We start from the raw sequence: 17300 nt of genomic DNA, 5'->3' as shown, positions 1-17300 counted from the left end.
GCACTTCTTGTTTATATTTTATTTTGTATATAGAAACCAATCACGTCACATGTCATGAGTGTTGCCACATATGTAGAATACCACTGTTTACAGCTCATCCACTCTGTCTTTGCAACTTCTAAAGTCGAATCTCACTGGAAAACCACAAAGCAAAACACATCGATATAGTGAAATCTCTGACATTGATATGAAAATAAAAAAGACCAAGGTACTACTATATCAAATAACGCCCCCACCAACCCCCAAAACTACTTACGAAAAAAAGAAAACTATTTCATACAAACATTACACAATCATACAACCAACCATAGAAGCAATTTAAGCAGCAACAACCAACGACGACTTAAGATGCGAGCTCTTGGCCGCAATCGACAGCGCCATAGCGCTCAAACTCGGCGCTTGCATGATATCAAAGATGGACACTTCAGCACCAGCCTTTGTTGCCAGCGTATTCCTCAGCTCCACCGCTGTCAGGGAGTCGACACCGAAATCCGCCATGGGCTTGTGCGGGAACACTTCAGCCTCTGGAATCATAAAGATATCCATGATCTTAGCGGTGATCTCGCCCGCGACCGCGGTAGCAGCCTCCTCGAGCGAGGTGGCGCTTGAAATGCGACCGGCGAGAGTATCAGCCATGCCTGCATTTGCGCTCTCATCGCCTGACGAGCGGAACTTGGCGGGCCAGAAGCGGAGGTCGCGAGATGCTGGGCCTTCGTCCCAAAGGGCACTGGTGGGTGCGGTGTTGATGCCGAAGACGAGCTGGGTGGCAAAGGGCGAGGTGATGGCGCAGGCGAGGGACTTGAGGACGTCGCCTTCGGAGAGGACCATGTGGCCAAGCTTCTTGAGGTAGTTGTGCGTGTCGTCGTGCTCGGCGACGTATCCGACGTTCTTGACTGCACCGATGTCGATGGAGACGCAGGGGAGACCGCGGCTGGTGCGGTGCGCTGCCAATGCGTCTTGGAACGCACCACCCGCGCCGTAGTTGCACTGAGATGCAATACCAATGATACCAGCAATGGAGGAGAGAATAACGAAGAAGTCGAGAGGAGCAGATTCAAAAGCAGTGTGCAGGTTCCACGTACCCTGGACCTTGGGACGCAGACCAGTCGTGTAGTCGGCAAGAGACATTTGCTCGAGAATCGAGTCGCGGAGAACCATGGCACCCTGAATCACACCGCGGACGGGAGGCAAGTCCTTGACGGATTCAACGGCGCGCTTGACATCGTCCTCGTTGGCAATGTCGCAGGCTACGGCCCTGACTTGGCATCCGAGGTTGCTCAGGTCGTTGAGCAGAGGAGCGGCCTTGTCGGCGGCGTTGGCACTTCGAGAGAGGACAATGAGGTTCTTGGCTCCGTGTTCAGCAAGCCAGACACAGATGCTCTGGCCGATACCTCCGAAGCCACCGACGACGACGTAGGATGCGTCTGCGTGGAGCTTGACAGTGGGCATCTGGCGGATAACCTGCTTGAATGTTAGCAAATGAACTCGAGGATTGTGTGGGAAAATAGAGTATACATACCGGTACAGTACTCTCAGGCTTGACTGATAGAACGACTGTTCCAAGCGATCCGCTCGACTGAGCGCTACGGAAAGCCTGGACAGCGTTGGAGATGTCGTGCACCGAGATCGGTACACCACGAATCTTCCTCGTCTTCATGAGGTCAAGGGTGGAAGTCAAGGCGCGGTGCACTTGGCGTCCCTTGTGCTTAGCCAGCATGGTGACGTCGATTGCGGAAAAGGTGATGCCACGAGCGAAAGCACCCATGTCCAGGCGGCTGTTCTGCTCGAGATCCCTCTTTCCGAGCTCGAAGAAGTGACCGAGAGGAGCAACACATTCAAGAGTCTTGTGAAGCAGCGATCCTTCGAGCGTGTTGAGGACGACGTCGACACCACGGCCATTCGTCTTGGTTTGGATGGCTGTGGCAAAGGCAGAGTCGGTGCTTGGGAAGATGTGGTCTCCCTTGAGGCCAATGACACGCCTGAGGAAACTGTTGTGCTCGGGGTCGCTGACTGTAGCAAAGATCTCTGCGCCGACGTACTTGGCGAGCGAAACAGCAGCTTGACCGATGGCAGAGCCGGCATCGTGGATGAGAATGCTGTCTCCCTTCTGGACGTGGGCAACGTCCATGAGCGAGATCCAGGCCGTTGCATATGCGACGGGAATGGCAGCAGCAAGCTCAAAGCCCATGGCAGCTGGGAGTTGTACCGCGCTGGTCCAAGGGACACGGATTCTGTTGCCAGATTCGCCGTCCATGACGATTGCGACACGGTCGCCGACTTTGTAGCCCTCAGACGCGGCATTCGCACCGACTTGAGTCACTGTACCAGCACACTCGAAGCCCAGGGTTCGGTCTTGGATCGTGTTTGACGCAGCACCAATGTCGCGAGGCGTGATGCCGAAAGCTTGAGGAGAAACCTCAATCTCGTCGGCCGCAATCTCAAGACCTGACTTGTCGGCGCTGGGAGCGAACACAAGGCTTTCAAGATGTCCAGGGTTCTCGATAGTAAGGTGGACCGAGCTGTCGACAAACTTCTGCAGAACAGTGGTGTTTGCCTCGTCGGTGTCAGGGAACCAGACATCATTGCGGGCATGGTCCTTGAAGTAGCGCAAGATGTTGATGCCGTTGCGGTCAGCGAACTCAAAGTCTCGGGGCTTGTTCTCGGCGGGATTGGCAAAGAGGCCGGCGTAAACGCTGCTGACGGCTGAGACGGTGGAAGCGGACCAGACCTCTGCCTTGGAGTCGAGGTCGAGGGTGGCGAGAAGCTTGCCGACGTACTCGAGGCGGAGAATACGAAGGAAACCAGAAGCCAAGCTTGAGAATGGGTCAGCGCTTTCCACTGTTCCACCCTGGGTAACCCAGAGCAGACCCTTGGACTTGATGCAGGCATTCTTAACTGCCTCGAACTGCGCATCCCCGGGGTTGATGAGAAGCTTGCTTAAGACCTCAGGGAGGAAGACAACGACTTTTCCTTCGCAGTCAAGGTTGTCATATGGCTGAACAGTGGGCTGCGAGTTAGTGATGGCACCAACGGCATCAGTCAAGCTCTTCAGCCATTCCTGAGGGGGGCTCAGTGTAGGGATCGCAATGACAACCTCTTGGTGGTATGAAGGCGCCTCAGTCTCAGTCGAAGACATCAGGACACTGTAGGCGTAAGCCTCGTTGCTCTCGCAGTCACGGACCTCTGTATCCAGTCCAGTGAAGCCGTTCTTCTTGAGCACGTCATTCCAAGCCTCGGCGGTCAAAGAAGGAGTCAACAATCGCTGCTCCTCGTCGTCAAGGCTCGCGTCGGACAGCAGGCCGAATGTCATACGGAAGTCTGGCTGGTCGTTGGTTCGCTCAATGGCGATGAGCTTGCCGCCGGGCCTGAGCAACTTGTGCACATTTGCCATGGTCTCATCGATAGATCCAGTCTTGGGTAGGGCCTGCGAGGCAATGACAAGATCGTATGATCCGGCTTCGAAACCTTGGCCAGAAGGATCCTGCTGGATATCGAGCGTGCGGAACGACAAGATGCTCTTCCATGCTGCAAGGTTTTCCTCGGCAGCATCGAACAAGCTGTCGGAAGCATCAGTGAAATCGTACGAAGCGCAGAGTGAATCCTCGACTCCCAAGGCTTTGAGGACAGGGTAAGTTGCGCTGCCGCTGCCCGCGCCAATTTCGAGGATCTTAGCACGAGGATGCTTCAATCCAAACAGGCGAACAAGTTCTGCCAATTGGTTCCTGCTGCGGTCGAGGTTGAGAGACTCGGTGTAGAAGCGCTGTAGCAAGCGGTTCTCTTGCATCAACTCCAACGGTGCTGCGCGTCCGCACAGGATGTCGGCCAAGTGCGGTCCGACCTTGCAAACAAGGGCTCCATTGGCACTGACAGCCGCGACCTTGGCAATGAGCGCAGCCTTTTCTTCCTGTGTAACAGGAGCAACCTCGTTTGCCGAAACTTGAGACTCCATCCATGCGTGGTAGCGCTTGAAGTGCTCCTGAAGACCACTGACCTCTTCGGGAGTAATGGCCGCAAGAGCATCCTTGATGAACCAAGAGCATGCCAATCTCGTATCAGCCAAAGCCTGCAGCTCAACGAGATCGGGTTCGCTAGACAGCTTCTGCTTGATGTCTTCTGGCTTCATCATGGTTAGATCCGGAACCCACTTGGGAGTGAGGAACTTGTCGTTTTCACATGGCTCACGCTTGTTAAGAGCGTCACCAATAGACTGGAAGAGGAAGTCCTCGATAGTAATGACAACGTCTCCCTCGGCACCATCGACGACAGTGACTGCAGCCCTGAAGCCCTGCTTGTCGTTGTCTCGCACCTCGGAGAAGGCACTGAAAGTGTTGGGCGCGCCGTGCTTGATGCCCCCAGAGATCCACAAGTTCTTGATGGAACGTGGGACTTGTGCGGAGGGCAAATGAGCTCCAGCAGCAGGCAGTGCTGCGTAAATTGCCTGGAAGACGGTGTCAAGGGTGGTTGGGTGGATGACGTGCTCGTGCTCAAACTTGTACGGCATCAGAGAAGCCGTATCTCTGGTCTCAATGGTTGCGAGAGAGCCCTGAGGACGAGCTTGCACTGCCTTGAGATTCTGGAAGATGGGGCCGTGCTGGATACCCACGCGGTGCATGGAGCCATACACATCTGATGGGCTGACACGAGTCCTGTACTCCCTCTTTTCACGAACAGCCACAGGGGCCTTGGGAGCGGTCTTGCCGTCGTACTCGATGCAAATGAGACCTCGGCAGTGCTCATTCCACTTGTCGTCGTGAGTAACGGAGAAGACCTGGAACTCTCTCCAGCCCCTGGCGTAGATTGCCTTATCTCCACATGGCTTGAGTGACAATTGAACTTCAATGCCATTGTCGCCCTCTGGAATGACCAATGCAGCGAGCATGTCAATGTCACGCAGGCGGTATCCAGTGATGACCTTGTCAGTCTGCTGTTGGGCTTGTAGAAGACCTTCAAGAGCCATGCAGATGAAACCCGCTCCAGGATATACGACAGTACCCTGAAGCATGTGGTCGGTGATCCAAGGCATGGAAGAAGGCTTAATGACATGGCGCCAAGAAGGGTTGATGCGGTTGGTACCAGTGACAAGGGAACCAAGCAAGTCGTGAGGTCCCTCAGACAACATGCGATGCGCCCTGTTCATGCGTGGCTCGTACCAGTGACGGAGCTGATGGTTCCAGGCATACTTTGGAAGATCGGTGATTACTCGGCCTTGGGTTGTGAGATTGACTGCGGCCATCTTCAGCGGGAAGCCCTTGTGGGTCAAATCACACGCCAGCGTGTGCATGGTGTCGACAGCGTTCTTCTTGCGTACCAAGCAGCTGGCATAGCCAACTGTGGAACCGTTGAAGGCATCAAGCGTTGTAATGTCTTGGATGGGGCCAGAGAGAGCGGGATGAGCGCCGAGCTCGATGACCATGTCAACATCGCTGGGCTCCCCTGGGGCAGCAAAGCACATGTTGGTAAAAGCCTCAACGAAGAGCACTGGCTGAGTAAGACTCCTTACCCAGTGGTCCGCAGCGCCAATTTCCTCTACGTCCGTCATGCGCTGACCGATAGTGGGCGAAGAGTAAATGATGTCGCGCATCTTTGGTTGGGGCTTGATGTTCGCGTTCAGCCAGTCTGCGTAGGGCGTTGCGAGGGGCTCCATGTGGTGGGAGTGGTATGCCGCAGGTACCTGGAGCTTTCGTGCAAATACTCCCGCCTCCTTGAGGATCGTCTCCAGCTCATCGATTCCGGCAATGTCTCCAGAAATGGTTACGCTTGAAGGACTGTTCTGGCACGCAACAAGGACATGGCCGGCAGTGACACGCTCAACGTACTTCTGTACGTTATCGACACCAAGACCAACCGCCATCATACCACCCTTACCAAGGTTGGAATACTTTGCCACGTCGGCAGCAAGGAAACCACGAGCGTAGACGACGCCCATAGCGCTGCGGAGATCGAAGACACCTGCAGCGTAGGCACTGGCAATCTCACCGCTAGAGTGACTGCACACTGCCGATGGATTCACGCCCCAGGATTCCAATAAGCGGACCAATGCGATTTGCACAGCAACACACACTGGCTGACCAAGAGCCGCTTCGTTGACTCGGGTCGTCTTCTCGCTCTGGTAAAGCTCTTCAATCAGGCTCCATGGGGCGCCAAACTCGCGAAGGTACTTATCGGCCTCATGAAGTGTCTCGCGGAAGACCGGGTAGGCAGAGATGAGCTCACGTCCCATAGCCCACCACTGGGCACCCTGACCAGTGAAAACAAAGCCAATTCTTGGGACATCGCCCCTGCGCTTTGGCTTCATCTTTCCGGCATCGATAAGTCGGATGAGTTCGGAAATCGAAGAAGCAGAGGTTGCTGCTACCCAAGGGAATGCTGAGCGACGTTCTCCGAGGGTATATGCGAGATCGTTCTGGTACTCGATGCTATCCGTGACATTTTCGAGATGGTCCCGGAGGTTGGAAACCATTGCTGTCGCAGCGTGCTCATCTTTGGCGCTGAGGACGTAGACCTTGGAAGGGAGGGAAGAGGAGCTGCCAAAGGAACGCTCGGCAGGAGTGTAGTTCTCGAGAATAACGTGGGAGTTCGCGCCACCGTATCCAAAGTTGTTGACTGAGGCGCGGCGGAGAGATGCATTCCAAGGCTCAGTAGCTCGAGGAATCTGCAAGGTAAATACATGTTAACACGCCATCTTATTTTTTTCTGCGAATATGCAGGGGACTAGTGGGGTACGCACCTTCAGGTTCCATTCTCCAAGCTTCAACTTGGGGTTGATGGTCTCCAGGTTTGCCGCTGGGGGAATGAGTCCCTTCTCGATCGCCTTGACAACCTTGACGATACTGGCGAGACCAGACGCACACTCAGTGTGGCCGACATTGGGCTTGATCGAACCAATAGGTAGCGGGGTAGTGGTTGGTCTTGAGTCTTTGAACACGGCAGCAATAGCGCCAACCTCTAGGGGATCACCGGTAGGTGTTCCGGTTCCGTGGGCCTGGGCAAGGTTAGTAGTGAACATTCAGGGGTGGACAACGGCAAATACCTCGAAGTAGCCCGTGTCTTTTGGGTCTAACCCGGCTTTCTTGTACAAACGTCGCATCAGGTCTATTTGTGCTGCTTGACTCGGGGTAGTGATTGTCTCTGTCTTTCCGTCCTGGTTAAGACCAGTCTCTTTGATGACACACTGAATTGGGTCGCCATCGCGAATGGCATCATCCAGACGCTTCAACACAATGGTTGCTGCGCCTTCTCCACGACCGTAACCGTTCGCACGGCTGTCAAACGCAAAAGAGCGACCGTCCTTGGAGATCAATGCGATAGAAGACATGGTGATGAACATGTCGGGATTTAGCATGAGATTAGCGCCTGAAACTACAGACATGTCGGACTCGCGGTTGCGGAGGTCATTACATGCTTGGTGTAGCGCAGTGAGCGTTGTTGAGCAACCGGTATCGATGGACATGGATGCTCCTCGTAAATCGAAGTAGTGAGAAAGACGGTTCGATGCCATTGCAGAGCCGACACCGACAAGAAAGAAACGCGGCAGTGTTGTGACGTCGCGAAGTCCAGCATCATGGTAGTCCTTGAAAAAGGAACCTGCGTAGACTGATGTGTTGGAACCAATAACGTCTTCCATGGTAAGACCTGCATTCTCGAAGGCCTCATAGGTACCCTCGAGCATGAGCCTGAACTGGGGATCCAGGCACTATTTCTTCGTTAGTATTCAAGCTAAAGATGAATGGATAGTGATACTTACTGCTGCTGTCTCAGCGGGAAGGTTGAAGAACGTGGCGTCGAAGTTGCCAACGTCTTCATCAAGGAAACATGCTCCTTTTACGTTTGTTGTATTGAGGTTGTCCGGCCGAGGATGGTAGTGGCCGTCGATTTTGAATCTGTCCTCTGGGATTTCGCTCCATCCTGTTCGTCCTTCGGCGCACAGCTGCCAAAGTTTCTCGGGATCGGTGGCACCGCCAGCGAAACGGCAGCTCATGCCAATAATGGCAATAGGAACACTGGGTGCAGACATCTTTGTTGAATTTATGTGCAAATGGACTATGTCAGAGATGGATCATATAATGTGGAGATCCGTAGTCAAAGAAGATGTCAAATCTGTGCCCGCTGTGAGGAAGGGTGGAAGGAAGGAAGGTGCGCAATACAATCAAGTACCTTGGACCGCGAGGGACTTATGAATATAAGAATTATTTCCTGTAAACTAGACGGGTTCTAATACAAGTATTATAGATCGACGGTGTTGTAGTAACTACCCTGGTAACAACCCGAGTACCATTTCGTATCCACCAGGACCGCCTAGTCGGACCTGCGAGGCTCCGCAGCCATGGCGCCAATGTAATCGGCATATCACCGGGCATATATCGGATCTTGGTTTTTGCATTTTACGGCTAGTTAACCAACGGAGAGTGGGGCGCTGGTGTGATTGTGAGAGTCCGAACAGTTACTCCGAGGGTTCACAGAGCCAAGATAGTCCGTATCGGAGACACAATTCGCGGTCTCAAGCGGATTCCATCTAAATCTAGCCGGCATTTGTATTGAAGTTAGGATTCATGGTGGCTTGGGTGTTCGGGTGAAAAGATGTATATACATGCTATAGTGAATACTTGGAAATTGGACATCTTGTAGCACTACAAAGTCTCTGCACCACGTCAAGACGACAGTTCGAAGAGCCTCATGCCTCCGACGGTGCCTTTCTGAATCATACCCTCGTCCCATTTTCTTGTCCGCTTGGCTATCTCTGTACTTCTCCTATTATTTATCTATCCACTACATCCCGGACAAACAACAGTTTCCTCATATCCCCGTCCTGTTGTCTGTCGACCTAAACATCCTTCTACCAAACATGTCATCCGAGAAGCTCGGCACAAGTAACCCGGTGGTTGCTCTTTTTGGACCTCTTTCACCGTCCCTGTCGCAATCAAACCTCACCACACTTCGAGGCACTATTCTCTCTTCTTCACGATATGCGTGGGTCGACCAAGTACTCGCCTCACTGCCTTCGGATTACCAATCCTTAGTGAACAATTGTCCCGAATTACACAACAAAGCTAGCGAAGCACAAATCGTTGACTTAGCAGTGTGGTTAAAGACCGGACAATTGGCTCTAGGAGGAGAGCAGCTGCCCAACTCGATTCTCGCACCCCTTGTTGTGATTGCACAACTGGTGCAGTACGGGGCTTTTCTTGATAGCCAGGATGCCATCCAAGAGCAGCCTATCGTTGAGGAGACGGTAGGATTTTGCATTGGATTGCTGTCTGCTTTCGCTGTCTCCCTCTCCCCTCAATGTACGACCACAGAGTTTGCGCAAAACGCTGGAGTTGCCGTACGTTTGGCGATGCTTGCTGGCTGTGTTGTCGACCAACAGCAGCTGCAAGATCCCAGGGGTCCTTCGAACACATTTTCCGTCGCATGGAAGCGTGTCGATTCCAGAGACAACCGCAAGGAGTTGGAAGATATTCTTGCGAAGTTTCCAGATGTAAGTATTCTATCCCCCTTTCGTAACGTAACGATCTTCTTTGCTTCGCTTTGATCAATGTCCCCATTCTAACACATTACTATCTGAAGGCCTATATCGCCGTAGCATATGACACAACACGTGTGTCGCTCACCTCGAACGCTTCGATCTTCGAGCCACTCCAACGCGCCTTGCAAGATGCCGGTTTTGCCGTTACAGAACTTGGACTTTCAGGTCGTTTCCACAGCACACCCGACCACAACGTTGTATTCGACTCTATCGTTGAGTTTTGCGACAAGAATCCCAAGTTTTCGTTTCCAAGTAGCACATCCGCGCTAAACATCCCAACAAGGATTGACAGCAACGATGCCCCGCTCAAGGACCAGACAAGCATTCACAAGACTGCGCTTCAGTCTATTCTATTACACCGGTGCGAATGGTACAAGATTGTTTCCGAACTAAAATCGTCGTACCTCTCCAGCTCCACCTCCTTCGTCGCTTTCGGTGAACGTTGTATGCCAGCAAGTCTACTTAGCGGGCTCTCTGGACGCGTCACATATTTCGATGACCCAACTACGCCGGCACTAAGAGTGAACCCGAATGACGTTGCTGTTATTGGTGTTGCCATCAACGTCGCCGGTGCCTCCTCTGCCACTGAATTCTGGGATCTCCTCGCATCTGGAAAATCACAGCACCAACTCGTAATGGACGATAAGTTCACCTTCGAGACGACTTTCCGCGAGAACGACCCCAAGAGGAAGTGGTATGGTAACTTCATTGATGGAGTAGAAGACTTTGACCACAAGTTCTTCAAGAAGACACCAAGAGAAAGTACTGGCATGGACCCTCAGCAGAGGTTGTTGCTACAGTGTGCTTATCAAGCCGTCGAGATGTCAGGGTACTTCAATGACACCAAGCAGCAGGCTAATGCCGATGCGAATGGTCCTGACCCAAAGAACATTGGCTGTTACATCGGCATGTGCGGCAACGACTACGTGGCGAACACTTCGCACCACGCACCCAATGCCTTCACAGCAACCGGAACCCTTCGTTCGTTTGTTGCTGGAAAGCTTTCGCATTACTTCGGATGGCTCGGACCCTCGCTTACTCTTGACACTGCTTGTTCTGCGTCTGCAGTCGCCATTCACACAGCATGCCGTGCCATCTTGTCTGGAGAGGTCACTGCTGCACTAGCTGGTGGCACAAACACTATCAGTGAGCCAGGCGTTTACCAGAATCTTGCTGGTGCATCTTTCCTCAGCCCAACTGGTCCCTGCAAACCATTCGACGCAAACGCCGATGGTTACTGCCGTGGTGAAGCTGTGTCTGCTGTCTTCCTCAAGTCTCTTTCTCAAGCTCAGAAAGACGGGGACGCGATCATTGGTGTTATCTCTGGTACTGCCGTGGCACAAAACAGCAACGACACTCCTATCGTAGTACCCAATGCTCCTTCTCTGTCTACCCTTTTCAGATCTGTTCTTGAGACGTCCAATTTGAATGCACAGGATGTGTCGGTCGTGGAAGCACATGGCACTGGTACCCCAGTTGGTGACCCAGCAGAATACGCCGCGATCCGTCGCATCTTTGGCCAAGAGAAGGACAACGGAATCAAGAGACCTGTCCCTCTGCAGCTGGGCTCAGTGAAGGGTCTGGTCGGCCACACTGAGGGTAGCTCTGGAGCAGTCAGTCTTGTCAAAGTGCTTTGCATGTTGCACGAGGCCACCATCCCCCCTCAGGCTAGTCATACAGTCATGAACCCATCAATCGGAGCAACCAAGAGCGATGGCATTCAAATCACATTGCAGCCAAAGCCTTGGAATGCCGACTTCAAGGCTGCTCTCATCAACAACTATGGTGCAAGTGGAAGCAATGCTTCAATGGTTGTGACCCAGGCACCTAAGTTTAGGTTGAAGACCACCACCACTGGTCAAACTGCTCAGAACGATGCAGACCTCCGATATCCGTTCTGGTTCTCCGGTCTCGACGACAGGAGTATTCGCGCCTACACAGCCAAGCTCCAAGATTATCTTAAGCGGAGACCTAATACGTCCATTGCAGATCTCGCATTCAATATCTCTCGACAATCCAACCGCACTCTTCCTCGAGCTCGAATCTTGAGTGCGCGATCAGTTCCAGATCTTGTTGGCAAGCTCACTGAGCTAGAAAACGCAGCTACTTCTTCCATCGACGTTCTGCCATCTCGGCCCGTCATTCTGTGCTTTGGCGGCCAGCTGTCCACCACTATCAACCTCGATCGTGCAGTTTATGAAAGCAATGTTCTTCTGCGCCAGCACATGGACCGCTGCAATGCCATCGCTATCTCGCTTGGTATTGAGAGCCTCTACCCCGCTGTCTTCCAAGCCACGCCCATCGAGGACATCGTTCTTCTCCAGACTGCCTTGTTCGCTTTACAGTACAGCACTGCTCAGTGCTGGATTGAATGTGGTGTAAAGCCTGTCGCTGTGATCGGACACAGCTTTGGTGAGCTCACCGCTCTGTGCGCATCCGGTGTTCTCAGCCTCAAGGACGCACTGAAGCTGATCATTGGCCGGGCTACCCTTATCAGAGACAGCTGGGGCCCTGAGAAGGGTTCCATGGTTGTTGTCGAGGGAACCGAGGAGGAGGTGTTGAAGGTATTGGAAGATGTCGACCCGAGCCTCGACGCATCAATTGCTTGTTACAACGCCCCAAGATCACACACCATTGCCGGATCTGTAAGTAGCATCGATGCCGTCATTGCAGCAATCTCAGAGAAGCACGCGAAGCTGCGATTCAAGAAATTGAGTGTTTCCAATGCGTTCCACTCGGCTTTGGTTGCACCACTTCGATCCCAGCTCCAGCAAATCGGCGCCGAACTGACCTTCAACCCTGCCACCATTCCCGTTGAAAGGTCCATCGATACTTCAAAGACATCTCCAGAGTTCGATGCAGACTTTGTCGCTGATCACCTGCGAAACCCTGTGTACTTCTCACATGCTACGCATCGCCTCGCAAAGAAGTACCCATCCGCCATTTGGCTCGAAGCTGGCTCAAACGCTACAATTACGTCCATGGCAAGCAAGGCGCTTGATATGCCCCCAGCTCATCACTTCCAGGCAGTGAATCTATCCGGTACGCAGGGAGTTCAACGATTGACAGATGCCACCCTTGCACTCTGGAAAGCTGGCCTCCCTGTTACTTACTGGGGTCACTCAAGAGCACAGACAGAACACTATGCCGCCCTTCTCTTGCCACCATACCAATTCGAAAAGAAGAAACACTGGCTCGAGCTCAAGGCACCGCCGAAGCTTGCCGTTGCTGTAGTGGAAGAAAAGGAAGAGCTGCCGACAAAGTTGTACAGCTTCGTTGGTTACCAAGACACCAAGCAGTGTTTGGCTAAATTCCGCATCAACACCATGATTCCTCAATACGAGGAAATCGTTGCAGGTCATACGATTGCGGGCGTGGCACCGATCTGCCCCGCCACCGTGCAGATAGACATTGTCATCGAAGCAGTCAAGAGTCTCTCGAAGCATCTCTCAGTTGATGGCATCCAGCCGCAAATCCGCAGCATGACCAACCTCGTGCCTGTGTGTGTTGACAAATCGCGCTCCGTATGGCTCGATGTTGAAGCTTTGGACGCTAGCCGCACGGCCTGGAGCTGGAAGTGGACTTCTACTGGCCCGTCCGGTGGCATGCCTACGACTCACGTTTCTGGTGAGGTCCAGTTCCGCAGCGGAAGCGACATTCATTACCAGTCCGAGTTCTGCCGGTATGAGCGTCTTGTCAGTCATCGCCGATGCATGCAAATCCTGCACTCTGAGAACCCTGACGAAGTTCTTCAAGGCCAGAGAACCATCTACCGCGTCTTCTCCCCCATTGTCAACTACTCGCCCTTGTACTTTGGCCTGCAGAAGCTCGTTGGATTGGGCAATGAATCCGCTGGTCGCGTTGTCAAGAAGCATTCAGGTGAAAGCTGGCTCGATTCTTTCCTCTCCGATGCTTTCTGTCAAGTAGCCGGCATCTGGGTTAACTGCATGGCTGAAGAGAACGACAGGGACATGTGGATCGCTAATGGCATCGAGCAGTGGGTTCGCGCACCTACAATGACGGAGGCACAAACCCGATCAATTGAAAAGTGGCACGTCTTCGGACAGCACTCGCGCTCTGCAGACGGGCTTTCCATCCTATCCGATGTCTTCATCTTTGATGCTGCAACAGGAAGCCTGACTGAGGCCATTTTGGGTATTCAGTACGCCAAGGTCTCGCGAGTATCAATGGGCCGACTACTCTCTCGGTTGACACGCGAAGAAGCCGGAGCGGTGCAGTCACCAGCCCTCAAGAGCGTTGCTCCAGTCCTTATGACATCAGCCGACATTCCTACTCCTCCCACGCCCACAGTCGCAAAGATTGAGATTCCTCAGCCCCCTGCCCAAGCCGCAAAGAGCGCCCCCAATGATATTGTCCAGAGACTCAAGGCAATCTTGGCCGATATCTCTGGCCTCGAAGTCGATGAGATCAAGAGCAATGTTGATCTTGCCGATATTGGTGTTGATTCGCTTATGGGCATGGAGATGGCAAGGGAAATTGAGGGCGAATTCAAGTGCACCCTGCCACAGGACGAACTTGTCCACGTCACCAACTTCCCGGAACTGCTTCACTGCCTCGAGTCTTCGCTTGGCATATTATCCAGCAGTGGTGATTCATCTTCGTCTTCATCTTCCTCGGTGGACGAACAAGAAGGCACTGAAGGGTCTATTACGCCCTTGTCGGTCATTGAAGATGGCACTGGTTTCCCATTTGACTTTGAGATGCCTCAGTCCGCAGCTATCAAGGCCTTCAGCGAGGCGAAGATGGAGACTGACCAGCTCATGGAGAAGTTTGGTGCTCCTGGGTATCTCCAAACCATCGCACCTCAGCAGGACCAGCTTTGCGTAGCCCTGGTCGTTGAGGCATTCTCCAACCTAGACTGCGATCTCAGCGCGGCCAAGGCTGGCGAGGAGCTGCCATTCATCCCGCACGCCAGTGACCAGAAGAAGTTCGCGCAATACCTCTACACGGTTCTCGAAACCGCTCGCCTTGTGGACCTTGACAATGACAAGATTACTCGCACTAACGTGCCAGTTCCCACAAGAGCAAGCAGTGACCTTCTTCGCGAGCTACTCGACAAGTACCCTGAGCATGCATGCTGCAATGAGCTCGCATACTGGACAGGCTCGCATCTCGCAGGCATTCTCACGGGCAAAGAAGATGGCATCAAACTCATCTTCGGTACCGAGCGCGGTCGTGAGCTAGTCGGAGCTGTCTATGCTGACTTCCCTCTGAACAAGCTCTACTATGCTCAGATGGGCGACTTCCTTCGTCGTCTTGCAACATCGCCTTCTCGCCGCCCTGAACACGGTCCTCTCAAGATCCTTGAGATGGGAGCCGGTACTGGTGCCACGACCAACAGCTTGGTACCCCTCCTTGCCACCCTGGGCGTCAATATTGAGTACACTTTTACCGACCTGGCGCCTAGCTTCGTCGCTGCGGCGAGGAAGAAGTACAAGCAGTACCCTTTCATGAAGTTCAGGGTTCACGACATTGAGAAGGAGCCTGCGGCCGATCTGTTGCAAAGTCAGCACGTCGTCATCGCCAGTAACGCAGTCCACGCCACCCGCAGTCTTCCAGTATCTACAGGCAACATCCGCAAGATGCTCCGACCAGACGGTGTGTTGATGCTGCTGGAGATGACGGAGCCCATGTACTGGTGTGACATTGTCTTTGGTGTATTTGAGGGCTGGTGGCTCTTCGAGGATGGCAGGCAGCATGCTGTCGCCCCTCCACAGACATGGGAGAAGGTCCTCCACAGTGTCGGTTACGGACACGTTGACTGGAGCGATGGCAATGTTGAAGAGGTCAGGTGCGAGCGAGTCATCATCGCCACGGCAGGTGGCAAGCAACTCGAGCGTTTGAATGTCCCGTCGAAGCCTATCCAGCAAGAGGTGTGTACGATCCTGATCTCTATTGATTGACCGTCTAACTGAACTAGTAGGATTTTCGCCACGATGAACGGAGAGCGGCAACCGACAAACTCATCGAGTCGATGACCACGGGATTCGCACTGCCTGCACAGGTAGAGCCAAGTACTGTCGATACTAGGCCGACTGGGCAGTGTGTTCTCATCACCGGCGCCACTGGTAGCCTTGGATCGCACATGCTCGCCCACTATGCCAACCTTCCAACCGTATCCTCAGTAATAGCCTTCAATCGACGCAACAAATCCTCGGGCTTGGATCCCCTCGGGCGCCAGCTCGCTGCTCTCAAATCACGGGATCTCACTCTTTCTCCTTCAGCATCGGACAAGATTTCTGTTTACGAGGTAGACATGACGAAGCCGTTCTTCAGCTTGCCACAATCCACCTACGACCAACTTGTCAAGTCCGTCACGCATATTGTCCACAATGCTTGGCCCATGAACGCCAAACAACCCTTCTCTGCTTTTCTCCCGCAATTCCGCGTTCTTCGCAGCCTAATCGACTTTGCTGCACTGATTTCTGCCAATTCATGTTCTGATTCCAAAGTTGTCTTTCAATTCATATCTTCGATTGCGACTGTGGGGCATTACCCCATACACGAGGGGACACCGCACATCCCCGAGCAGCGCGTCACCATCGAGCACGTTCTGCCCAACGGTTACGGAGATGCGAAATTCGTATGCGAGCGCATGCTCGATGAAACACTGCACAAGCATAGTTCCCGCTTCAGTGTCATGGCAGTGCGACTCGGCCAGGTCGCCGGGTGCTCCGCCTCGGGCTACTGGAACGAGAACGAACACCTACCTTTCCTCATCAAGAGTTCGCAGACACTGAGGGCACTGCCAAAGTTCGAGGGCCCAGTGAGCTGGACACCCGTCGACGCGGTAGCGGCAGTGTGTGCGGACCTTGCTCTCGGCGAATCTACCGCCGGGGGCGTTTATCACATCGATAATCCCGTTCGTCAGCCTTGGAGCAAGATGCTACCCCTCCTTGCTTCGGAGCTCGGCATTCCAGAGAAGAACATCATCTCGTTCAAGGAGTGGATCAAGCGTGTTCGTGCGTTCCCCCACGAGGCTACTCCGGGCCAAGCGGACCTAAATCCAGCGAAGCGCCTGGTGGATTTCCTAGAAGCGGACTTTACTAGAATGAGTTGTGGAGGTGTATTACTAGGTACTGAGAGGAGTCTGAAGGACTCGGCGGCCATGAGGGGTGTTGGCAGTGTTGACGACGAAATTGTACGACGATATATTGGCAGTTGGAAAGTACGGGGGTTCCTTGCGTAGATTCTGTTTTGTAATTAATGTACTATACAACTATACATGTTATGATGATAATCCGATGTTCCCCGATGCTCTCCGAGAACCGTGATTTGTGCTGATAGGGCGAGTTGGGAGAGTAAGATTTTGGTGTATGCAGTACTCAGTCTCATCCGATGTACCGACTTGTGCCGTAAAACGTCTCATGTTTACTTGGACTTCCCTGTCCCGGCATTGCCCGGCAAAAGTGTGCAAGGACCAGGAGTTCGATTCTCCTTGTCATCTTATGAAAAAAACATAAAAGTATTATGCATATACGTAATCTTACAGAGTGAAGCTAGTCTTCGGGCGAGTTCGATTCTGCCTGTGCAGTACCGTTTTAATGACCAAAACCCGCAAGTAAGCAAGGTAGAAAGAGCTTTACTAATGCAAGGCCTAGGCTCTATTGGCCTTGATCTTCCTAAGAAGTTCTGTTTCCAGATAGAATGTGTTAAGGGCGAAGAGGCCTTCGAACGAGTTTGCATTAGCCTATAGTACAGAAGAAGAAAGATAAAGAGAGTTAAGTTGTTGTACGACACTTCTCTCTTTATACCC

General features: G+C 53.0%; 2 protein-coding genes across 2 annotated transcripts; one reads left to right on the top strand and one right to left on the bottom strand.

The window, feature by feature from the left end:
• Positions 1-318: 318 nt before the first annotated feature.
• Positions 319-8014, bottom strand: COCCADRAFT_38898 (uncharacterized protein; the record flags this gene model as incomplete). The annotated part of the gene is made up of 5 exons (XM_007716574.1): positions 319-1461; positions 1520-6652; positions 6728-6982; positions 7031-7570; positions 7745-8014. The coding sequence occupies 5 exons, from the start codon at positions 8012-8014 to the stop codon at positions 319-321; spliced, it is 7341 nt and encodes a 2446-aa protein (XP_007714764.1).
• An 828-nt stretch (positions 8015-8842) lies between these two features.
• COCCADRAFT_28248 (uncharacterized protein) lies at positions 8843-16733 on the top strand (the record flags this gene model as incomplete). Its single annotated transcript, XM_007716569.1, has 3 exons — positions 8843-9475; positions 9565-15417; positions 15468-16733. The coding sequence occupies 3 exons, from the start codon at positions 8843-8845 to the stop codon at positions 16731-16733; spliced, it is 7752 nt and encodes a 2583-aa protein (XP_007714759.1).
• Positions 16734-17300: the final 567 nt, after the last annotated feature.

Source organism: Bipolaris zeicola (genome assembly GCF_000523435.1).
Source record: "Bipolaris zeicola 26-R-13 unplaced genomic scaffold scaffold_145, whole genome shotgun sequence".
NCBI classification, from domain to species: domain Eukaryota; kingdom Fungi; phylum Ascomycota; class Dothideomycetes; order Pleosporales; family Pleosporaceae; genus Bipolaris; species Bipolaris zeicola.
This window is presented reverse-complemented; position numbering and strand designations above follow the sequence as displayed.